Source organism: Anomaloglossus baeobatrachus, chromosome 5, assembly GCF_048569485.1.
Source record: "Anomaloglossus baeobatrachus isolate aAnoBae1 chromosome 5, aAnoBae1.hap1, whole genome shotgun sequence".
Classification (NCBI taxonomy): domain Eukaryota; kingdom Metazoa; phylum Chordata; class Amphibia; order Anura; family Aromobatidae; genus Anomaloglossus; species Anomaloglossus baeobatrachus.
This window is the reverse complement of record NC_134357.1, coordinates 23,097,013-23,122,407: the sequence shown is the minus strand read 5'-3', so window position 1 is coordinate 23,122,407 and position 25,395 is coordinate 23,097,013. Positions and strand designations below refer to the sequence as shown.

General features: G+C 49.4%; 1 protein-coding gene across 1 annotated transcript in view; it reads left to right on the top strand.

Moving 5' to 3' along the window:
• Positions 1 to 25,395, top strand: part of LOC142310687 (uncharacterized) — an 80,799-nt gene that overhangs the window by 47,755 nt on the left and 7,649 nt on the right. The window contains exons 8-16 of the mRNA XM_075348268.1: positions 3,420 to 3,564; positions 3,643 to 3,789; positions 5,848 to 6,078; positions 7,722 to 7,864; positions 7,948 to 8,075; positions 8,158 to 8,291; positions 10,029 to 15,599; positions 23,277 to 23,426; positions 23,504 to 23,590. Coding sequence (XP_075204383.1) covers positions 3,420 to 3,564; positions 3,643 to 3,789; positions 5,848 to 6,078; positions 7,722 to 7,864; positions 7,948 to 8,075; positions 8,158 to 8,291; positions 10,029 to 15,599; positions 23,277 to 23,426; positions 23,504 to 23,590 — 6,736 coding nt within the window. The remainder of the gene's footprint in view (positions 1 to 3,419; positions 3,565 to 3,642; positions 3,790 to 5,847; positions 6,079 to 7,721; positions 7,865 to 7,947; positions 8,076 to 8,157; positions 8,292 to 10,028; positions 15,600 to 23,276; positions 23,427 to 23,503; positions 23,591 to 25,395) is intronic.

Sequence of the window (25,395 nt, the reverse complement as noted above, 5' to 3'; positions counted from 1 at the left end):
CTCCGCCTCGGTTCTTCAGAACTTCCCCACATCCCGACCGAGCAGATGCCCTTCTGCAGGCGGTGAATTCTCTAAGAGCAGAAGGAGTGGTGGTCCCTGTTCCTCTTCAGGAACAAGGACAAGGTTTTTACTCCAATCTCTTTGTGGTGCCAAAAAAGGACGGCTCATTCCGTCCTGTTCTGGACCTAAAACTGCTCAACAAGCATGTGAACGCCAGGCGGTTCCGGATGGAATCCCTCCGCTCTGTCATTGCCTCAATGTCTCAAGGAGATTTCCTAGCATCAATAGACATCAAAGATGCTTATCTCCACGTGCCGATTGCTACAGAGCACCAACGTTTTCTACGCTTCGTGATAGGAGACGACCATCTTCAGTTTGTAGCTCTGCCATTTGGTCTGGCGACAGCCCCATGGGTGTTCACCAAGGTCATGGCGGCAGTGGTAGCAGTCTTGCACTCTCAGGGACACTCTGTGATCCCTTACTTGGACGATCTACTTGTCAAGGCACCCTCTCAGGAGGCATGCCAACTCAGCCTGAATGTTGCACTGGAGACTCTCCAGACGTTCGGGTGGATCATCAACTTCTCAAAGTCAAATCTGTCACCGACCCAATCGCTAACGTATCTTGGCATGGAGTTTCATACTCTCTCAGCGATAGTGAAGCTTCCGCTGGACAAGCAGAGGTCACTACAGACTGGGGTGCAGGCTCTCCTTCAAAGTCAGTCGCACTCCTTAAGACGCCTCATGCACTTCCTCGGGAAGATGGTGGCGGCAATAGAGGCGGTTCCGTTTGCGCAGTTTCATCTGCGCCCGCTTCAATGGGACATTCTCCGCCATTGGGACGGGAAGTCAACATCCCTGGACAGGAAAGTCTCCCTTTCCCAGACGGCCAAAGACTCTCTGCAGTGGTGGCTTCTTCCCACCTCATTATCACAGGGAAGATCCTTCCTACCACCGTCCTGGGCGGTGGTCACGACAGACGCGAGTCTGTCAGGGTGGGGAGCAGTTTTTCTCCACCACAGGGCTCAGGGTACGTGGACTCAGCAGGAGTCCACCCTTCCGATCAATGTTCTGGAGATCAGAGCAGTGTATCTTGCCCTACTAGCCTTCCAGCAGTGGCTGGAAGGAAAGCAGATCCGAATTCAGTCGGACAACTCCACAGCGGTGGCATACATCAACCACCAAGGGGGGACTCGCAGTCGGCAAGCCTTCCAGGAAGTCCGGCGGATTCTGATGTGGGTGGAAGCCACGGCCTCCACCATATCCGCAGTTCACATCCCCGGCGTAGAAAACTGGGAAGCAGATTTCCTCAGTCGCCAGGGCATGGACGCAGGGGAATGGTCCCTTCACCCGGAAGTGTTTCAGGAAATCTGTCGCCGCTGGGGAAGGCCGGACGTCGACCTAATGGCGTCCCGGCACAACAACAAGGTCCCAACCTTCATGGCGCGGTCTCGCGATCACAGAGCTCTGGCGGCAGACGCCTTAGTGCAAGATTGGTCGCAGTTCCGGCTCCCTTATGTGTTTCCACCTCTGGCACTCTTGCCCAGGGTGCTACGCAAGATCAGATCCGACTGCAGCCGCGTCATACTCGTCGCCCCAGACTGGCCAAGGAGGGCGTGGTATCCGGATCTGTGGCGTCTCACGGTCGGCCAACCGTGGGCACTACCAGACCGACCAGACTTACTGTCCCAAGGGCCGTTTTTCCATCGGAATTCCGCGGCCCTGAACCTGACTGCGTGGCCATTGAGTCCTGGATCCTAGCGTCTTCAGGATTATCCCAAGGGGTCGTTGCCACCATGAGACAGGCTAGGAAGCCCACGTCCGCTAAGATCTACCACAGAACGTGGAGGATATTCTTATCCTGGTGCTCTGCTCAGGGAGTGTCTCCCTGGCCATTTGCATTGCCTACCTTTCTTTCTTTCCTGCAATCTGGGTTAGAAAAAGGTTTGTCGCTCGGCTCCCTTAAGGGGCAAGTCTCGGCGCTATCCGTCTTTTTTCAGAAGCGTCTAGCACGACTCTCTAAGGTGCGCACGTTCCTGCAGGGGGTTTGTCATATCGTACCCCCGTACAGGCGACCGTTAGATCCATGGGACCTGAACAGGGTGCTAGTTGCCCTCCAGAAGCCGCCCTTCGAGCCTCTGAGGGAGGTTTCACTTTCTAGACTGTCACAGAAAGTGGCTTTTCTGGTAGCGATCACATCTCTTCAGAGAGTGTCTGAGCTAGCAGCGCTGTCATCCAAGGCTCCCTTCCTGGTCTTCCACCAGGACAAGGTAGTGCTGCGCCCCATTCAGGAGTTTCTCCCGAAGGTGGTATCCTCTTTTCATCTTAATCAGGATATCTCTTTGCCTTCTTTTTGTCCTCATGCAGTTCATCGGTTTGAGAAGGATTTACATTTGTTAGATCTGGTGCGAGCACTCAGAATCTACGTTTCCCGCACGGCGCCCCTGCGCCGTTCGGATGCACTCTTTGTCCTTGTCGCTGGTAAGCGCAAGGGGTCGCAGGCTTCTAAGGCCACCCTGGCTCGATGGATCAAAGAACCAATTCTTGAGGCCTACCGTTCTGCTGGGCTTCCGGTTCCATCAGGGCTGAAGGCCCATTCTACCAGAGCCGTGGGTGCGTCCTGGGCATTGCGTCACCAGGCTACGGCTCAACAGGTGTGCCAGGCAGCTACCTGGTCGAGTCTGCACACTTTCACCAAACATTATCAGGTGCATACCTATGCTTCGGCGGACGCCAGCCTAGGTAGAAGAGTCCTGCAGGCGGCAGTTGCCTCCCCGTAGGGGAGGGCTGTCTTTGCAGCTCTAACATGAGGTATTTCTTTACCCACCCAGGGACAGCTTTTGGACGTCCCAATCGTCTGGGTCTCCCAATGGAGCGCCGAAGAAGAAGGGAATTTTGTTACTTACCGTAAATTCCTTTTCTTCTAGCTCCTATTGGGAGACCCAGCACCCGCCCTGTTGTCCTTCGGGATTTTTGGTTGTTTTCGGGTACACATGTTGTTCATGTTGAATGGTTTTCAGTTCTCCGAGGTTACTTCGGAGTGAATTTGTTTAAACCAGTTATTGGCTTTCCTCCTTCTTGCTTTTGCACTAAAACTGGTGAGCCAGTGATCCCACTGGGGGTGTATAGCCAGAAGGGGAGGGGCCTTACACTTTTTAGTGTAATGCTTTGTGTGGCCTCCGGAGGCAGTGCTATACACCCAATCGTCTGGGTCTCCCAATAGGAGCTAGAAGAAAAGGAATTTACGGTAAGTAACAAAATTCCCTTCTTTTCTATTGAATGAAGGGAAGTGATATTATTGTCATATAGGTTAGTGAGGGGGAGAAGGTGAGCTTTAATATCCCTTAAATGTGAATGGTGGATTTGATGACAGTGTCATCAGCAGACCACCCTTACTTTCTCTGTGTTCTGCTCCTTTAGTCAGCGGTCTCTTGATGCCGTTGAGTCTGAACGCTCTGATCTACTCCACGATGCGGTGCTGCTGCGGGAGGAGCTGCTGCGCTCTCGTCTGGAGGCCGACCTGTCTCGGGATGAAAGGGCCGGCTTGCAGGACGCTCTTCACAAGGTGACTTATACAGGCATGGGAATCATTATCAGATCATTTCCAGGGTTCTACAGTTTTGTATTATTGCTGCTTTCTCAGGTAGAAAAGCAGATGGCGGCTCTGCAGGTGGAGCAGAACCGACACAAGGCCGAGGTGGGGAACCTGCAAGATGCCGCAGCCAAGATGGGGGACCTGAACCGGGCCTTGTCCTTAGATAAGGTGGATCTGAACAGTCTCCTGCAGCAGGTGAAGACCACGCATCAAATGTATCGCTGGAGACACAATTTACATTGTGCATTAACACGTAGCTATCTAGCTGTCCTTGGGCTGGAATCGTATTATCTTATTTCCCGAATTATAAGATGCACTTTTCCCCCCAAAACTGGGGGAATAATGGGGTGCGTCTTATAATCCAGGTAAGGCTTATAAGGGCGGCGGTGGAGGAGCGGCATCACAGAAGGCTGGGTCGGCGATACTGAGGGCTCGGAGGAGGGGGGGGTCACTGCAGTAGAGCAGCTCAGGAGGGTCACAGGACAAAGGGTCGGCGATACTGTGGGGGTGTTGCAGCGGTGGGCGCCATTGATCTGTCGGCGGGCTATTGGCTCCATTGCACTGCCGGCGGTTGATGTGATGGACTTCAAAAACAATGGCCACAGAGGACAATCTGTGCACGTGCCACCTCCGTGATCCCTTTCTTGAAGTCCATCGTGTCAACTGCTGGCAGTTCAATGGAGCCTGTAACCCGCTGGCCGATCAATAGAGGCCGCAGCATGGCAGCAGATCAGTGGTGCCTGCCACCGTATTATCCCGCGACACCCCGTCCTCCAAGCCCACAGTATCACCGTCCTTCTGTCTACAGACCCTCCTGAGCCGCGACACCCCGTCCTCCAAGCCCACAGTATCACCGTCCTTCCGTCTGCAGACCCTCCTAAGCCGCGACACCCCGTCCTCCAAGCCCACAGTATCACCGTCCTTCTGTCTACAGACCCTCCTGAGCCGCGACACCCCGTCCTCCAAGCCCACAGTATCACCGTCCTTCCGTCTACAGACCCTCCTGAGCCGCGACACCCCGTCCTCCAAGCCCACAGTATCACCGTCCTTCTGTCTACAGACCCTCCTGAGCCGCGACATGCCGTCCTCCAAGCCCCCAGTATCACCGTCCTTCCGTCTACAGACCCTCCTAAGCCGCGACACCCCGTCCTCCAAGCCCACAATATCACCGTCCTTCCGTCTACAGACCCTCCTGAGCCGCGACACCCCGTCCTCCGAGCCCACAGTATCACCGTCCTTCCGTCTACAGACCCTCCTAAGCTGCGACACCCCGTCCTCCAAGCCCACAGTATCACCGTCCTTCCGTCTACAGACCCTCTTAAGCCGCGACACCCCGTCCTCCAAGCCCACAGAATCACCGTCCTTCCGTCTACAGACCCTCCTAAGCCGCGACACCCCGTCCTCCGAGCCCACAGCATCAGCGTCCTTCTGTCTACAGACCCTCCTAAGCCGCGACACCCCGTCCTCCAAGCCCACAGTATCACCGTCCTTCCGTCTGCAGACCCTCCTGAGCTGCGACACCCCGTCCTCCGAGCCCACAGCATCAGCGTCCTTCTGTCTACAGACCCTCCTAAGCCGCGACACCCCGTCCTCCAAGCCCACAGTATCACCGTCCTTCCGTCTGCAGACCCTCCTGAGCCGCGACACCCCGTCCTCCGAGCCCACAGCATTAGCGTCCTTCTGTCTACAGACCCTCCTGAGCCGCGACACCCCGTCCTCTGAGCCCACAGTACCACCGTCCTTCCGTCTGCAGACCCTCCTGAGCCGTGCTACTCCGTCCTCCGAGCCCACAGCATCACCGACTCTGCCTCCTGGTGAGATATGACAAGACGCACTAGGATTATAAGCCTGACCCTCATTTTTAACTTTAAAAATTATTTTTTCCTATTTTCTTCTTCTAAATTTGGGGTGCGTCTTATAATCCAGTGCGTCTTATAAGATGAAAAATACGGTACATTGCAGGTCAGACACATTTGCTTGAATGAGGTGAAATGTTAGCACCTGGCATAGCCGTATATCTATGGACAGTCCTCTGTCAGTGAATAGAAAGCTGTCATGGTTGCATGATGGAGACACAGGACCAGGAAAAAAGGACAGGAATCGAAGGACCGCAAGCAGAGATTCGGAAACTCCTCTAAATCTAAATTTTCCCTGCACATCAACCCTGCAGTCTGAAAGATGAGCATCCTTGCAGTCTTAATGCGTGTTCAGCTAAAATACAGGGAAGATTTACTCTTCCTTTTTGCCCTGCAGAGAGACAAAGAGCTGGAGACGGTCAGAGGAATCCTCCACGAGTCCCAGAAGCAGCTGATGACAGCCCGGCAGCACGTACAGCAGTGTGAGGAGGAGCGTTCCCAGCAGGGGGCAGAGCTCACCCAGGAACGACGACTTTTGCAGGAAGGGGAGGCGGCGAGAGAGAGGCTGGAGAGTGAGCTGTCGAGCGTCCGTGGGGAGAGGGAGAGGCTGCAGGAGGAGCTGAAACAGGTGAACGCAAGCAGCATTAATTCTCTCCACAAACCAGACCCAAGGGAATAATGGCTGCACTGTTTGTTATTAAATGCTTATTAGATGAGCATGAAGCTAAATTATTCTGGGATCAGGGAGTGTGGACATATGACATGTGAAGGAAGGGGGAGGAGGTCTGCTGTGACATCACGTATTGTGATCCCGATTGGACAGGACATGTCCACCTGCTAAGAGACTTAGTGGCCAGTGTGAAAAACCTGAGATTTCATTTTTTTTTCTTTATTGCACCACTGGAGTGGTGCTTTAAATCTAAGTCCCCTGCCCCCTGTCTTATGTTCACCTGACGCCATTTTCATTTGTTTCAGCTTCGCTCCAATTGATCTTCTGTGATTTGTGACTTGCCAGCAGCTCCAGTGTTTTGTGGAGGTCACAACTCAGCACAAGTCTATGAAAGCCTTTTGCCCTGGCCCCGTTGTGTTTTTTTTTGCCCCGGCCCCGTTGTGTTTTTTTTTGTCCTGGCCTCGTTGTGTTTTTTTTGCCCCGGCCCCGTTGTTTTGTTTTGTTGTTTTTTTGCCCCATTGTGTTTTTTTTTGCCCCGTTGTGGTTTGGTTTTTTTTGCCCCGTTGTGGTTTTTTTTGCCCCGTTGTGTTTTTTTGCCCCGTTGTGTTTATTTGCCCTGGCCCAGTTTTTGCTCTCATGGACTTGCATTGAGACCTTGTGACGTAACTTCTGAGTTCAGACCAGTCAGTAGCTATAGACACAAGATGGACCTTAGCGGCGCAGGTAAGTGATGAAGCCGCTGGAAGGTGAGCACATGAAAGGGGGCTTACAATTAAAGCACCACTCCACTGCTGGCAAAAAAACCCCCATAAAAACAAACCCCTCTGGAGTGGTGATTTAAATGACTTGATTTCAATGGCACACATGAGAATATTTTTTTGGTGGGTGGTATCCTTTCCAGACAACATCCTCGGTCACAGAGGATAGGTGATAACTTGAGGATTGATGGGGGTCATAACCAGCAGATCCTGAGAATAGGACTCACAAATACCCAATTAGAGCAGAGTGTTGAGACCACCGGAGACCGTACAGCACGCTGCTTTCTTCTTCATTCCCATAGGCACGGCTACGGCTTCATTCTGACCAGGTATTTCACAGTTTCAGCTGTCGACCCCTCACCAATCTGCAAATTATCAACTATCCTTTTAACAAGTAATAACTTTTAGTGATAGAAACCTTTTGCGTATGACAGCTTAAGAAAATTTAGTGGGCAAACCTGATAAATCCAAAAATAATTCTAAGGATATATTGACATTGCGATATGGCAGACGTCAATTGATCGCGAATCAGCTACATGTAAGTCTGTGTAGACCGGTCAACCAAATTTCCGATGTGCACAGAATGATTGGTAATACGATTGTGCTGTGCGTATAAGCCATCGTTGTTCTCGGCAGCACAGGATGATGCGCTGCCGAGAAGGATTTTTTTTTTTCTTTTTGAAGCAATCTTTTTCATCGGGTGATTGGCGGCCTATATGAACAATTGTATTTTTTTTTCCCATTGATCAGCCAGTGTCAATGCACCTTAAGGCAAGCATTCAGGCTTTTACCGTCCTTGATTTGCTCTCAAATGGATTCTAATTTATCCCATGTATTTGATAGGGAACTGAGCTCCTGCGGAGGGAGCAGGACAAGTTATCACAAGACACAGAAGCCTTCAGCTGGGAAAAGTCTACACTCAACGTCCAACTTGGAGTAACTGAGAGAGAATGTCAGGAGCTGCGAGAAAAGCTCCGAGACCTCCAGTAAGTCCCGGACACACCGACACATCGTGCCATGGGGCCATTTCTCTTCCTGGTGATTTGTATTTCGTGTTTTTATTTCTCAGGAACATGAAGGAGTCTCTGGAGAGTTCAGCTTTTGCATTTCAGGAGAGATCTTCTGATCTGGAGATTACATGCAGGCAACTGGAGCTGGAGGTTCAGACAATCAGTCAGGCCAAGAAAACTGTGCAAGGTAGAGTCCTTGTCCTACACGCTGTGATGTTGTGGGGGATGGGAGACGGTTACTTACCGTGGCGTTTTTGATTTTGTTTCAGATGAGCTCTCTCTCTTATATACGGAGCAGGACGCCTTACAGAAGAGATGTCTCGCTCTTTCGCAGAGACTTTCTAATTTGGAAGAGGAGAACGAGGCGGAACGAGTGTGGGGAGGAGAACTGGAGCTGAACTTGGTAAAACAGACTTCTCACTTCCATAGCTGAATATATTTCGCGGTTTATGTTGGCAGGGACTGTATGCACCTCCAGGCAGATGGCCAAAGATGCAATGTCATCAACACCACTCGCCTCCAGACATGCAAATGATAACCACGTTTACATAAAAAAAAAATAACAAAAGCGAGCGTAGCTGATGACGTTGTGTCTGCATATACCTGCCGGGCACTGTGCATGCAGGTAATCTGTATTCAGCATATCCCTGGCACTCATACATGTATCCAGGCGGATAGCTCTGCCTATATGCAAAATTCCCTGTGTGACGTAAACTGGGCCAAGCGCTGCTGAGAACACCACTATATCCGCTGCTCTTTAAAAGAGTTGTCCACTACTAGGACAACCCCTTCTCATTCCACATGTTTGCCCCCGTTAAAAAGGCCTATACTCCTCTCTGCTGCCGGTGCCATTGATGCTGTGCCAGCTCTTGTTCTCCCGAGGCTCACGTGAGGTGGTTACGCCAGTAGCAACTAAGTTCCTGTCGATTACATCTGAACGCGTGAAAGTGAAGGTGGCGGTGATTGTGCGAGGGGCTCTTGTGACATAACAACCTCATGTGAGCTCCAAAAGAGTAACTTCTGGAACGGCACCAGAAGGGAGTGTAAGCTTTTTTTTTTACCGGAGGCAAACGTGACCTAAGAAGGGGTTGTCCTATTAGTAGGCTGTAATGCTCACCGCCGGTGTAGGGGCAATGAGCGGGATTAGTGGACCCACTGGACCACAGGGGGACTCTGGACTTACCCTTTAGTGGGAGGGGCTTAACTAATCGCGCACAGCGAGGTGAACGCCAGGTACCACTCGCAGGGCGGTGACCGGAACTGTGGCAGCTGACCCCAGGACAGGAGATGTACTTTGGTACAGGCGGGATGACTGAGGCAGGCTGGACAGGCGGTTACGGACAGGAATGGTGCACAGAACAGGGACAGATAGATATGGGAAGGCAGACCCGGGTACAGGTTATAGACACAGGGATAACGGGACTTGACAACTAGCTAGATAGACAGGACACTGACTATTTGGGAACATTGTGCAGGCACCTCCCACTAAATGTTAAGCCCGGATCCCCCTGTGCTCCGGTGGGTCCACAAATCCGCCCGCTGCCCCTACACCGGCCACGAGCATTAGTTTCCGCATGCAATGGACTCTGCTGACTCTGCTACTCTCTCGCTGCAAGCGCTGTACCAAGCGCACATACTGTCCGTTCTGCGGACCATCAACACCCACCTGTCCAGTCTGTCTCAGTCATCCCGCCTGTACCGGAGTCTGTCACCTGTCCTGGGGGTCAGCTGCCACAGTCTTGTTCACCGCCCTGGGAGTGGTACCTGGCGTCTGCCTCTCAGTGGGCGCTTAGTGATGCACCTCCCTCTAAAGAGTAAGCCCAGATCCCTTCCCCCCCTTGTGGTCCAGTGGGTCCATTAATCCCGCTCTCTGCCCATACATGTCACCGCTACTCTCACTCTTCAGGAGTGCAGTTCTCCCGAAGAAGCAGGGAGCAGGAGGCAGAGGTGCAGTCGTGACGATAGAAGATAATAATAACTTTTTAAATATTTTGTCTGTTTTCATAAATCATAATATGTTAATCATATAAACATCCAACAAATTTATGACTGCAGTTACTTGGTGATGTGGCATAAGAGTGGAGGTTGGAGAAAGAGAGCGTTTAATAATACTCAGAGTTGATTTTTATTTGTTTTTCAGGAAGAACTAAACACTTTGGAAGATCGTCTGAAGCAAGAAATGATCCTGAGACAGGCGGCTGAAGAGCGAGTGGATGAGCTGGAGAAAGAGAAGAAGACCGAGGTGGATGAAGCAACCAACCTTCAGAACCAATTGGAAAAAGAAGTTTCTGAGCTCAGAGGCCACCTGACAAAATGTCAATCGGAGAACGAGGCAGCAATGGAGAATATAGAGCGTCAAGCGCTCGTGAAAAGGGAACAGGATTGTGAAATGGAGATGATCAAAGAGACATTAAAAGACTGTCGGGAAGAAAAAGAGAAGGCTCTTACTGCGTTGTCAAACCAAGCCGATAGTTTAGAAGACTTGGAGAGGCAGATTACAGAACTCAGGGGGAATATTGAGGAGTGTAACGGGGAGAAGGAGACCGCCTTAACTTCAGCCGCTCAACTCCAGATGAGTGTACAAGAAAGAGATCACGAAATCCAGACGTCTAAAGAGAACATAGTGCGACTCCTACAGGAGAAGGAGACGATGGTCGCAGAGTTACAGCAGCAGATCCAGAGTTGTAAGAAGGCTGAGCTACAAATGACAATCTTGGCAAAGCGTCTTGAAGAGTGTGAAGTTCAGAAAGAGCTTTCACTAAAAGCAGAACAAGACAATCGCCTGATTATAGGAGAGATGGAGCGGGAAATTGATGCTCTATATGAAAAGTTGAGCATCATTCGAGAAGAAAAGGAAGTAGTTTTCCAGCAGTTGTCTGTGGAAACTTCCGAGGCAGAGCAGAAACAGTCGGCTCTAAGGGAGCTTCTCAGACAATGTCAGGAATACCGAGAAACCAGGGTGAACGCATTGTTGCGAAACGTAGGAGAGCTGGAAAAGGAGTTGGAGAATCTAAAGGCCAAGAAGGCGAGCACACTTGAAGAAGTAGCCCATCAATCCGTAATGTTAAAAGAGCGGGATTCTCTAATAGAATCCTTCCGATCTAGAATTGTGGAGTGCGAATTAGAGAAAGACCAGTTGGCTGAAAATTATAAGGAGTGTAAAGAAAACGTAGCTACATTAAAAAGGACTATTAAACAGTATATAGAGGAGAAAGAGACGTTGTCTAGTTTGTTGCAATCTCAAATTGAAGGGGTTAAGGAAAGAGAGACGGAAATAAGAGATTTGAATGAGACTATATCTAATGCTCAAAAAGAAAAAGAAATGATCTGTAATGACTTAGAGTTTCAGAAAAATGCTTTGAAAGAAAAAGGTAAAGATTACAAAGAGCTGGAACAAGCGTTGCAAAACAACCAGCAAGAGAAGGAGCACCATAGACTAACTGCGGAACAGCAGAAGAGAGAAATAATGAACCTGGAAGAGACGTTACGGAGTTGCCAACGTGAAAAATCTCTGGTAGAAGCCAGGATAGAACAGTTACAGTCTCAGAAAGACAGCATGGAGAAGAAAGCGAAAATCGAGGAAGATCTACTAATGGAAAAAGTGTCTGGATATTCTCAGGCCTTAAAGAAAAAAGACCAAGAAATCAAGCGTTTGGAGGAGAAGTATGAGGAAGAGCGGGAAACTCTGAATAAAAGACTGGAGACCCTTTCATTTTCTTTAAAAGAGAATGATAAAGAATCACAGGAACGGAGAAGACTTGAGAACGAGAATCGAGATCTGGAGAGAAAACTTTCCGAGATCTCGTATGAGAGAACATTGGTCGAGGAACAGAGGATAAGAGACAACAAATCTTATAAAGAAAAGTTAGAAGATCTTTCCCAAACCTTGCTAGAGAAAGAGGCAGAAGCCGATGGGGATAGGATACAGTTAAGCAGGGTTAACACGAACTTGGACACTAGAGTCAAAGATTTGTTACACGTCCTGGAAGAAAAAGACGTTCAAGAACAAGGAAATAAGGCCAAAATACAAGAGCTGAAGCGAGAACTTGAACAAGCTCAGTATTTTCTGGTAGAAAAGCAACAAGAGGCAGAAGACTCAAAAATCCAGAGTGATCGAGAGATAATGACTCTAAATAGGCAAGTTGCTGAACTGACTCAAGGGCTTGCCGAGCGAGAGGTCCTGGATGTGGAGAGAGAAGGGCACTTAAAGTCTTTACAAATTAGAATAGACCAAATGGGTCAGGACTTAATGGAGAAAGCTATTGAATCTGCACGAGGAGCAGAAGGAAGAACGGAAATACAAAAATTGGTGATGGAACTTTCCACGGCTCTTATCGGAGAATTGTCTCCAATACATGAAGATAGAACTTTACTCGAAAGGCTAAAATTACTCGGTCAAGCTCTGAAAGACAAAGAGAGACTGTGTGATGAAGCAAAAATTGATCAAAACAGTTTGAGAGAAAGAGTAGCAAAACTTTCCCAAGTTCTTATGGAAAAAGAACATAAATTAGGAGAGGCGGAAGATAGGATAAGAGCGATGAGAGAGAAGATAAATGAACTAGGAGAAGTTCTCGTAAAGAAAGAAGATGAGGTGAGAAAGGAGGAGCTGAAGAGCGAGGAAGAGAAGTCCTTATTGAGGCAGAGTGTGTCTCATCTGTCTCGTAATCTGTCGGAGAAGAAGTTGGATGTAGAGGAGAAGGAAGTCGAAATTAAATTTCTGAAAGATAAGATTGAAGAATTGAGGGAAGCCATGGCAGTCAACGATCGGAAAATACGAGAAAAAGACACTTTCATCGAGCTGGAGAAAAAGTCTCAAAACAGGAGAATATCAGAACTTTCTCAAGCTTTAACTGGAAAGGAAAGGGAAGCCGATAGTAAAGATCTAAAAATTATATCTCTGGGTGACAAGATAGCAGAGCTTAAGAAGGTTTTAGTAAGTAAGGAGCTAGAGGTCGAAGAGGAACAAACAAGGGATAAACATGAAAATAATGACCTAAGACAAAAAGTGGCAAAACTTTCACTGACCTTAGTCGAGAGAAGCCAGGACGTAGAATTTGCAATTGCAGAACGAAAATTATTGAAAAGTAATATAGAAGAACTCGAAGAACGATTGGTAGAAAAAGAAAGAGAAATGAACGATAAAGAAAGACAGATTGCTGAAGATCAGGAATCTCAACGACAAAGATTTATGGAGCTTAGCCAGTCTTTATTAGAAAAGAATGGAGAAAATGAGGATAAGGAGATGGAAATTAAGCTTTTGAAAGAAGAGATAGAAGAACTGCAACAACATCTACGTGGAAAGGAAGACAAAAATAAGGATGAAGAACGTCAACACGAGGAAGAGGTGCAAAATCTGAGGAGAAGCGTTACAGAGCTTTCGTTTTCTCTAACTGGAAAGGAAAGGGAAGCTGATGACAAAGATCTTAAAATTCAGTCTTTGGAAGACAAGATGTCAGAGCTTCAACATTTTTTAGTAAGTAAGGAAAAGGAGCTCGAAGAGGAGATTACAAGAGGGGAACATGAGATTAAAGACCTAAGACAAAAATTAGCAGAACTTTCAAAGGCTTTATTTGAGAGAAGCCAGGATGCGGAATTTACAAGGACAGAGACAAAATTATTGAAAAGTAAGATAGAAGAATTTGAAGAACGGTTGCTAGAAAAAGAAAGAGAAATGAATGATCAAGAAGCACAAAGATTAAAAGAATTTACCCAGTCTTTAATAGAAAAGACTGAAGATATTGCCGATAAGGAGATGCAAATAAAGCTTTTGAAAGAAAAGATTGAAGAACTGCAACAGCTTCTACGTACAAAGGAAGAAAAAAATAAGGATGAAGATCGTCAACACGAGAAACAGATGCAGAATTTAAGGAAAAGAGTGGCAGAACTTTCTTCAGCTTTAATTGAAATTAAGAGGGAAGCAGATGAGGTAAATGCTATGAAAGAAACAATCGGAGAACTTCAGCATAAGCTTACAAATGAGGAACAAGAGAGAAAATCTGAGAGAAGAAAGAGCGACGAAGAAAGGCAGACTCTACAACAGAGGGTCAGGGAAGTTACCAAGACTTTGACTGAAAAGGAGCAAGAATCCGATGTGGCAAAACTGGAGGTAACAACACTGAAACGTAAGATAGAAGAACTTAGACAAGTCATACTGATGAAAGAAGATAAGACTCAGGCAGAAATTAGAATTAGTAATGAAGAAAAGACATCCTTGACACAGAGCATGAAAGAAATGTCCAAAGGTTTACTGGAGAAGGAGCAAGAGGCTGCTGATATGAAATTAGAAAGGAATTATCTAAGAGAAAGGCTTGAAGAAATTAGACAAGTCTTGGTAAATAAGGAGGAAGAACTCAAGGTAGAAAGAAGACACAATGAGGATGAAAAGAAAGTCATGAAAGAAAGAATTAAGACCATATCCCACTCTTTAGTAGAGAAGGACCACGAAGTAGATCGGACCAAGATGGAGATGAAATCTCTTAGAGAGATAATAGAAGAACTGAAAGGGAGCATGGTCCATGAGACTATACTGGAAGAACGAAAAAACATGAGTCAAAGAGTGGAAGAACTTTCCTTAAATTTGAAGGAGAAAGAACGAGAAGCCAACGTTTTTAAAGCCGAGTTGGCCTCTCTGAGAGATAAGGTAGGAGACCTGAAACAAGTTCTTACTCATAAGGAGCAAGAAATTCAAGAGAAGGAATTACAGAATGAAACCGAGAAGAAAAATTTAACTGTAATAGTGACCGACCTCACTCGAACTTTGGAAATTAAAGTAAGAGAAGTCAAAGAAATGGCAGGAAATATGGAGTCCTTAAAAAAAGAGAGAGAGCAAGTCAGACAGGTTCTGAAAGATGAGGAATGGAAAGTGATAAACGAGAAAAGATTGCATGAGTTAGAAAAGACAACCATGCAAAATAAAATAGTCGAACTATCTCAAGCTTTGACACAAAAGGAAGGAGAAGCAGAAGACCTGGAAGGGCAGATGAAACTTCTGAGAGAACAGAGACAGCAGTTAAGACAAAGCTTAGTAGAAAAAGAGCAAGAGTGTAAGATGCATGAAGAAGAGAAAAATGTCCTGAGGAAAAAAGTATTACAATTTGTTCAGGCTGCAGAAGAAAGAAAAATAGACATAATGGATATTGAGAAGGACACTTTGACTGAGGAGATTGAGGTATTTGGAGAAACCATAATGGGTAAAGACCAAGACGAACGAAAGAAGACTAAAGACGGAGAGGAAAAGAAATCTTTGAGGGCGATTCTGCAGACTAAATATAAAGGTTTAGAGAAAACTGAGATGGGACTATGTTTGGATATACAAGAAGACAGGCAGGAACTTCTAGATGACCCAATGATTGTGGAAGAAAAGAGACGTCTGAAAGATAATTTACGAGACGCACAAAAATTTACACATCACAAATTGGAGATGGTAGACGAGTCAACAGAAAGTTCAGAGTTGATCAAGAAGCGAAAGTTGCTAGAAGACAAATATGAGGAACCTGAGTTCCTGGAGATCAATTACTTAAAGGAAGAGACTAAAATACAAGAGCTGTTAATAGAAATGGAAGCACTTTATCACGAGAGAGACCAAGCTAATAAGAGGGAAGATGATCTCAAGCAGAAGTTGAAGAAAGCAGAAATGGCGCTAAGACGGATGGAGGCTGAGGAGATTACATGGAGGCAGAAATCTCTGGAATCCCAGTGGAGACTTCGAAAAGTAAGATGGCTTACATATTGGTGGTGGCTTGTAGTGTTGCTTTGATGGTTAGAATAGGGCTGTCTGTTGGTGGAAAGCAGCCGGACCCAGTTGGAGGGGGTAAAAAAAAACAAAAACATTATGAGCAACCTAATAGATCAAGAAGGATTCCTCAAGAGGATCGTAACAGATGTGTTCTATAAAAAGGAAGCAATGACACCAACATGACCCGGCAAAATAATTTCTAGTTATTGCAACGATCGCAATTATTCACTCGTTACAAATTGCCTACTCGATGAGGAAGACCACTTCACTAGAACCTATTATATAGGCATAATTGCGAACTATAGCTTTACTGATTCCACCTTTCTTCTTTCTTTGTCTCTTTTTTTCTTCTTTTTTTTTCTCTTTTTTTCTTTCTTTTGTTCTCTCTCCATACAAGAGTGAAGGATAGCATTTATCGGCAGTTGAGTGTTATACAGAATCCAGGAGAACACAAGTTTAGCTGGTTGACTCCTCGGATATTGATCTGTTATCAGTAGTGATGAGCAGACACGCAGAGAGCCGGGACAGGCTGATCCTGGTGATGCAGTTTTTAAAATCCGGATTCAGTCCCCATATAAGTCTATGGGGACCAAAATCCGGCGATTTAAAAATGTTAGTAGACGGGATAGGGGGATGGGAGCAATTGCACTGTACTTACCAAGGCTCCAGGGCGGCTGTATGCTACTTCCAGGCCCCGCATTTACTTCTGGGGCCGTACATTACCACTGCTTTCTCCACACACCGGCACCTGTGATTGGTTGCAGTCAGATGCGCCCCCACACTGAGTGACAGTGTGTCTGAGTGCACAGATAAAGCAAACGGCTACAGGCTGCAGCCCCCAGCTATGTGCTTATCTTGGCTATGTATGACGAGAAGAATCCGCATACGGCTTTTTTGTTTTTTTTTTTTAAATTATTATTTAAATAATTTAAAAAACTGTGTGCAGTACCCCAAATCTTGATACGCAACAGTTGGGGGCTGGTATTCTCAGGCTGAGGAGACCCATGCTTATTGGGCCCCCCCAGTTTAAAAGCAGTCTGCAGCCGCCCAGGATTGCTGCATCCATTAGATGTGACCATCCCGGAACTTCACCTAGCTCTTACCGATTGCCCTGGTGTGGTGGCAATTGGGGTAAGAGGTTAATAACACCTCACAGCTGCCACTTAGCCCTAGATTAGTAGTGGGAGGCGTCTGAGAACCCTCCCCGCCCCATTACTAATCTTTAAGTGAAAGGAAATAAACACCTAAAAGATCCTTTATTAGAAAAAAAATACAAAAAAACACCCTCTTTCACCAATTTATTAACCCTCAAAACACCCAGGTCCGACTTAATCCAAACAAGGTCCCATGACGATTCCAGCCCCGCAACATCTGAAGTGATGGGGCGACCATAGAATATGACCGCCTGCTGTGAGTTTCAGGCAGAGAATGAGCCATAGCGATGAGTGGTGACCTCACTGAGCTTAGTTGCGGTCACAGTTAGAGGTCTTCCACCTGTGATCGCAGGTAACCTGACCTCTGGTGACCTCAGTAAAGTCAGACCTCACCTTAGGTGAGGTCACTAAGTTCACATACCTGCATCTCCTGGCAGAAAACTGCATTTTTGTTTGTTTGTTTTTTTTGCCAAAAGATGCAGATTTGGTGCTGAAATTTCAACAGTATACTCCTGCACCCAATCTACACCTCCTGGCAAAAAAAACCAACGCATCACTACTGCATGCGGTAGGATACAATTTATTTTTTTTTCTGCCAGGAGATGTAGATTGGGTGCAAGAATGTGGTGTAAAACTTTCATCACCAAATTTGCATCTCTTGGCCCAAAAATGGAAAAAAAAATTGTTTTTCTTCATCGTTCCTTATGGGAGACCCAGACCATGGGGTGTATAGCTTCTGCCTCCGGAGGACACACAAAGTACTACACTAAAAAGTGTAGCTCCTCCCTCCGAGCATATACACCCCCCGGATGACAAATCCAACCAGTTCAATGCTTTGTGTTCAGGAGGTCACACACACACATGCATTCTCATCTGATTTTTGATTTTTGATTTCAAAGATTTGGAAGAAAAGCGGGTCCAATCTGGACTCCTGGCATGTCCCTTCTCACCCCACTGTGTCGGCGGTGCTGTTAAGGTTGATTTCAAGGCTGGAGCCTTACATGCCGTGCTCCTTCACCATCCCCTGAGGCTCTGGCTTGAAGTGGGAGCCATCACGGTTCTCACTGCTTTGCAGGAGACCGGTCTCCATCCGCAGCCCTTTCAGGCCCCTGCCGGACGGAGCGCTCACCCATCAGGGACCTGGCCCTGCGTCTCATAAGCTAAGTGTTGAGACGTTATTGAGTGGTCCCTTGTACATTTATTGTGGGGAGAGTGTGTTATTTCACTTTGCTGTGATTTCCGGCCGATTCTCTGTTTTTTTCCTGAGAACCACGCCGAAGGTGCCTGCTCGTCGGCCGCATGGAAAAATCTAGGCCCCGGCTTCAGATGTGGCCTAGTTTCGTTTTCAGTGCCCCTGCATGTCAGTCATGCAGGGGAACAGTGCGGCGCCGCCCACCGGCAGTTCAGCAGAGGGGAGGACACTCCTCTCTGAGGAGATGTTTCCCTCCCCTGTATTTCTCCTTGGCCCTCCGGTTCCCGCTCTTGGACTAAACCCCGCCCCCCCCTCCTCACTCCGGCGCCATTTTATCAGCGTTCACACACTGATCGGCGCTGGCTGCTGCAGCTACTGCATCTGTCTGGGGGTCCAAGCTGTGGAATCCGGAGGGCACACAAAAAGCGGTCTGGTAAGCCACAACCTCTGGTTGTGGGCTTTATTATACACTCTCTGGGGGTCATTCTAAAGGAGTGTATTCTTACTGCAGAGCCTCCACCTCAGCAGCATGTCTCTCACTAGGAGCAAGGCTGCATGCTTTACTCTATATGCACTGCATGTCAGCTCATTCTGTCTGAACCGAGCACATATCCACATTGTGATGCCTGCTCTAACATGGTGGTGCCTCAGCCTGGAGTCTCCCCAGTGGTCCCTCCGGCTGCTCCGGCCCCGGTGGCTGAACCCCCGGCTTGGGTAGCATCGTTTTCTAAAGCTATCTCCCAGTCCTTTGCCGACTCCATGGGACAGCTGTCCCAGACTCTGCTGACCGACTTGCTCTGTAGAGCTCACAGAGGATTTTTTGTCTGTTCCCGGATCCCGTCCTCCTAAACGGAGACGCAGGGACTCTTCTCCTTCCTCGTCCCACGGCTCTGATTCACGAGCTGAATTGCAGGGCGAGGAGGATGCCTTTACTGTGGGCTCGGACGCTACCTCTATGTACCCCATTGATCTATCTGAAGGTGATGCGGATGTTAGTGACTTGATTGCGTCCATTAATTCCGTTCTGGACCTCAATCCACCAGTGTCAGAGGACCAAGCCTCTCTGGTAGAAAAACACCAGTTTACCTCACCTAAGAGAGCAAGGAGTATGTTTTTTAACCACTCCAGTTTTCAGGCCGCTGTGACCAAGCCCAGGGCCTGTCCTGACAAACGCTTCCCAAAGCGTAGTTCTGATGACTGTTTTCCCTTTCCACCAGAAGTGGTCAAGGACTGGGCTCATTCACCAAAGGTTGATCCTCCGGTGTCTAGAATCTCAGCCCGGACAGTTGTATCTGTGGCCGATGGCACCTCACTTAAGGATCCCACTGACCGCCGGGTTGACCTTCTGGCCAAATCTGTATATTAGGCGGCAGGGGCCTCGTTCTCCCCGTCTTTTGCAGCAGTGTGGGCTCTTAAGGCAGTCTCTGCTTCTCTGGCGGAGATACATTCCCTCGCCAGGGATTCTATGCCCGAAATGGTTGCCTTAACTTCCCAGGCTTCGGCTTTTTCATCCTATGCCATGTCTGCCATTTTGGAGGCTTCTCACCGCACGGCGCTGGCTTCCGCTAATTCCCTCGCGATCCGCAGGATCTTGTGGCTTCGAGACTGGAAAGCAGACGCTTCTTCCAAGAAGTACCTTGCTGGGCTCCCCTTTGCTGGGTCCCGGCTGTTCGGTGAACAACTGGATGAAATTATTAAGGAAGCTACTGGCGGGAAGAGTACTTCCTTGCCACAAACTAAAACCAGGAAACCTGTCCAGGGCAGGAACCAGTCGAGGTTTCGTTCCTTTCGTTCCTCTAACTGGTCCTCCTCTAAGCCCTCAGCCTCGTTCACTAACTCAGCCAAGGATCGAAAACCCAGCTGGCGCACGAAGCCGCGTCCTCAGAAGAACGGAGGAGCCGCTGCCACTAAGGCAGCCTCCTCTTGACTATCTGGCCGCGCCAGCAACGTCCTTGGTCGGTGGCAGGCTCTCCCACTTTGGCGACGTGTGGTTTCAACACGTCTCCGATCAGTGGGTGCGGGATATTATCTCCCACGGCTACAGGATAGAATTTTCTTCCAGCCCGCCAAACAGATTTTTTCTGTCCACTCCCCCCTGTTCCAAAAGCCGCCTTCTCTCAGGCCGTAGCATCCTTGCAGGCCAACGGAGTAATTATACCGGTTCCCGCCCGGGAACGGTTCAGAGGTTTCTACTCAAACCTCTTCCTAGTCCCCAAGAAGGACGGTTCCTTCCGGCCCATCCTGGATCTCAAGCTTCTCAACAAGCATGTTCAGGTGCGGCACTTTCGCATGGAATCTCTGCGATCGGTCATTGCCTCAATGACCCAAGGAGATTTTCTAGCATCCGTCGACATCAGAGATACCTATCTGCATGTGCCAATTGCAGTTTCACACCAGCGTTGGCTACGTTTTGCAATCGGAGAGGAACATTTCCAATTCGTGGCTCTCCCCTTCGGGTTAGCCACGGCCCCTCGTGTATTCACCAAGGTCATGGCAGCAGTGGTTGCGGTTCTGCACCTCCAGGGGTTGGCAGTGATTCCTTACCTGGACGACCTTCTAGTCAAGGCTTCATCCAGTGCAGACTGTCAGCGGAGTGTCTCACTCACTCTCGCCACGCTTGTTCAATTCGGGTGGCTTGTCAATCTGCCCAAGTCCACTCTGTCCCCGACCCAGAAACTTACGTACCTGGGGATGCAATTCGAGACTCTGCCGGCACTTGTGAAGCTGCCCTTAGTCAAACAGCAGTCCCTTCATCTGGCGGTGCGTTCTCTGTTGAAGCCCCGCCGTCATTCCATCAGGCACCTCATGCAGGTGCTGGGTCAGATGGTGGCGTCAATGGAAGCGGTTCCCTTTGCCCAGTTCCATCTGCGCCCTCTGCAGCTGGACATTTTCCGCTTTTGGGACAAGCGGACCTCTTCCTTGCACAGGCTAGTGGCTCTGTCGCCACAGACCAGGAGCTCTCTTCAGTGGTGGCTTCGGCCCCTCTTTCTGTCTCAAGGACGCTCCTTCCTGACTCCGTCCTGGGTGACCCTCACCACGGATGCCAGTCTCTCCGGCTGGGGAGCAGTATTTCTCCACCACCGAGCACAGGGCACTTGGACTCCGTCCGAATCAGCCCTCTCGATCAATGTGCTGGAAATCAGAGCTGTGCTCCTAGCTCTCGTAGCCTTTCACCACCTGTTGGCGGGCAAGCACATTCGAGTCCAGTCGGACAACGCGACAGCAGTTGCCTACATCAATCACCAGGGCGGGACTCGCAGCCGCCTAGCAATGTTGGAAGTTCAACGTATCCTTCAGTGGACGGAGGACTCCAAGTCCACCATATCCGCAGTCCACATCCCAGGCGTAGAAAACTGGGAGGCAGATTATCTCAGCCGTCAAACCGTGGACAGCGGCGAGTGGGCCCTGCATCTGGCAGTGTTCCGGTCAATCTGCCGCAAGTGGGGCACTCCGGAAGTGGATCTAATGGCATCCCGGCACAACAACAAGGTCCCGGTTTACGTGGCTCGTTCCCACGATCCTCAGGCCTTGGCAGCGGACGCGCTGGTTCAGGATTGGTCCCAGTTCCGTCTGGCCTACGTGTTTCCCCCTCTAGCTCTCTTGCCCAGAGTCCTGCGCAAGATCAGAATGGAGGGCCGTCGGGCCATAATCATTGCTCCAGACTGGCCCAGGCGAGCTTGGTACCCAGACCTGCTCCGTCTGTCCGTAGAGGTGCCGTGGCACCTCCCGGACCGCCCAGACCTTCTCTCTCAAGGTCCGTTTTTCCGCCAGAATTCTGCGGCTCTCAGATTGACGGCGTGGCTCTTGAGTCCTGGATCCTGACGGCTTCGGGCATTCCTTCCGAGGTCATCTCCACTATGACTCAGGCTCTGAAGTCTTCCTCGGCCAGGATTTACCACAGGACTTGGAGAATTTTCCTGTCCTGGTGTCGCTCTTCCGGCCATGCTCCTTGGCCGTTTTCTTTGCCAACCATCCTGTCCTTTCTACAGTCCGGTCTGCAGCTAGGACTATCCCTCAATTCCCTCAAGGGACAGGTCTCGGCTCTGTCAGTGTTGTTCCAGCGGCGTATCGCCCGACTGGCCCAGGTGCGCACCTTCATGCAGGGCGCATCTCACATCATTCCTCCTTACCGGCGGCCTTTGGATCCCTGGGACCTTAATCTGGTCCTCACGGCCTTACAGAAACCCCCCTTTGAGCCTCTTAGGGAGGTTCCTTTGTTTCGACTTTCACAGAAAGTGGTCTTTCTGGTGGCCATAACATCTCTCAGGAGAGTCTCTGATTTGGCTGCGCTCTCTTCGGAGTCACCCTTTTTGGTTTTTCACCAAGACAAGGTGGTTCTCCGTCCGACTCCGGACTTTCTCCCTAAGGTGGTGTCTCCTTTCCACCTTAAGCAGGAAATTTCATTGCCTTCCCTTTGTCCGGCCCCTGTGCATCGCTTTGAGAAAGCGTTGCATACTTTGGATTTGGTGCGGGCGCTCCGGATCTATGTGTCACGCACCGCCGCTCTTCTGCGGTGCACCTCTCTTTTTGTGCTAACCACGGGTCAGCGCAAGGGTCTCTCGGCTTCTAAACCGACCCTAGCTCGTTGGATTAGGTCGGCCATATCCGATGCCTACCAATGTTCTCAGGTGCCTCCACCGCCGGGGATTAAGGCGCACTTGACCAGAGCTGTCGGTGCCTCTTGGGCTTTCTGGCACCAGGCTACGGCTCAGCAGGTCTGTCAGGCTGCCACTTGGTCTAGTCTGCACACCTTTTCGAAGCACTACCAAGTGCATGCTCATGCTTCGGCAGATGCGAGCTTGGGCAGACGCATCCTTCAGGCTAACGATAAAGAAAAAGAGAATTTTGTTTACTTACCGTAAATTCTTTTTCTTATAGTTCCGACATGGGAGACCCAGCACCCTCCCTGTTGCCTGTTGGCAGCTTTCTTGTTCCGTGTGTTTTCACCGGCTGTTGTTGTAGACAGAGGTTCCGGTTATTCCGGGTTTTACTCTATCTCTACTTGTGGGTGGATGTCCTCCTTCAGCTTTTGCACTAAACTGGTTGGATTTGTCATCCGGGGGGTGTATATGCTCGGAGGGAGGAGCTACACTTTTAAGTGTAGTACTTTGTGTGTCCTCCGGAGGCAGAAGCTATACACCCCATGGTCTGGGTCTCCCATGTCGGAACTATAAGAAAAAGAATTTACGGTAAGTAAACAAAATTCTCTTTTTCACGCTGTTTCGGTGCAGTTTTCTGCCAGGAGGTGCAAATTTGGAGCTGAAATCTGGTGCAAACATTTCACTAAACATTTGCTTTCCTAAACAGGACCCCAAACCTGCGGAGGGCAAAAGCACAAAGGATGACGATTCCCTGCAAAGGAGGCTGGAGGTCCTCCAGGAGGCTGTTGCAAAGTTGGAAAACGACAAATCTTTATTGGAAAACCAAACCCTACATTTGAGTGAGACATTACAAGAAGTAAGAGCCACGACGGGCAAAAGTCGTAGAGGATCAATGAAGCCAAAGATTTCTTACATTTCACTTTGTGTTGCCAGGTGGAGCGTGAGCGACGAAACCTCCGTAGGGAACTGCGTAAGCTGAATGCAGCAACACTGCAGGGCTCGAAAGTCACAACACAAGAGGTCAGAGGGGATATAGATTAAATATTCTTAGAACTGGGGAAGGAATGGCGCTATTTCGGAAAAAGAAAGCCTACCCCTTTCAATTAGGCTTTGATGTCTTTCTTTTCTTCGGCGCTCCATTGGGAGACCCAGACGATTGGGTGTATAGTACTGCCTCCGGAGGCCACACAAAGCATTACACTAAAAAGTGTAAGGCCCCTCCCCTTCTGGCTATACACCCCCAGTGGGATCACTGGCTCACCAGTTTTCTGCTTTGTGCGAAGGAGGTCAGACATCCACGCATAGCTCCACTGTTTAGTCAGCAGCAGCTGCTGACTATGTCGGATGGAAGAAAAGAGGACCCATACTAGGGTCCCCAGCATGCTCCCTTCTCACCCCACTTTATGTCGGCGGTGTTTGTTAAGGTTGAGGTACCCATTGCGGGTACGGAGGCTGGAGCCCACATGCTGTTTTCCTTCCCCATCCCCCTGAGGGGCTCTGAGGAAGTGGGATCTTACCGGCCCCCCAAGCCCTGAGGCCGGGCTCCATCCACAGACCCATGGAACCTGCTGGATACGGAGCTGGGTACCGTTCAGGGACAAGGCCCTGCGACATTCAGGTACTCTGTGTCCCAAACAGGCCGCGCACATTCCAGACTTGCTGGGTGTGCTAGTGCGCCGGGGACAGTAGCGCTGCGCGCTGGGGTTACAGTCACTACAGTTTGTCTGAGTGACTTTATGTGTTGGGGACTGCTGCGCCGGCCGCCCCTGGAGCGGCGGCGCGGCTGCGACTTGTAGTGCGCCGGGGACTTAGCGCCGACCGTGCTTTTACGACGGCGTCGCTTATAAATTTAGTCCCCGGCTTCTGCGGCCTAGCTCCGCTTCGTTCCCGCCCCCACCCTGTCAATCAGGGCAAGGGAGAGACGCTGTACGATTAATCAGCGCCGAGGGCTGGAGCCTTATTTACATGCTCCAGCCCTCTCACTGAGCACAGGGGGACGCAGGTTTCCCGCTTTTTGTCTGCACACACCCAGGGCCCGCCCCTCTCCATAGGACGCCGGCAGCCATTCCTACATGCAGTCTGGCTGGAGAACGGACACAGGCTCTGGGAGACCCAGACAAGGGATTTCTGGCGACCACACACCCGCGTTAAGCGGGCGGTAAGCAGCACTTTAGTGCTGGCCCCACTAGTGCCACAGTGTTATTTTGGTGAACCTTTTTTCTCTATACCATATATATATGTATATATATATTGCACTGTAAGGTCGCTTCTTGGCTGTATACCCTATCTTGCTCTGAGGAGACGACAACATGTCATCCGCAAAACGCAAGGGTGCCAAGACACAGGCTGTAAGCGCTGCTTGTGCCGCTTGTGGGGCTGATCTACCGGCAGGTTACAATGACCCCCATTGTGTGCAATGTTCGGTCCCTGTGCCACTTCGTCAGCCGGAGTCTATGGTGGTAGTGGCCCAGGCAGAGTCGCCGGTGAACCCTGTCCCGGTGACGGGGACAGAGTTTGCAGTTTTTGCTGACAAAATGTCTGTCACTATGACAAAGATACTAGAGACCTTGCAGGCCAGGCCAGTTACTCAGACCATGGACACTGCTGCGGCAACGTTCCCCGGTCCTCCTCATTTGGAGTTAATCCGTGATTCAAGGGGGTCCCAGGCATCTCAGCCTGACGGCTCTGATTCAGATGACAGTCCCAGGCAGCCTAAGCGTGCTCGCTGGGAGAGACCCTCCACGTCATCACGCGGATCAGGGTCTCAGCGAGAAGAGTCTCTACATGATGAGACAGAGGAGGGTGATCAGGAGTCTAATCCTGAA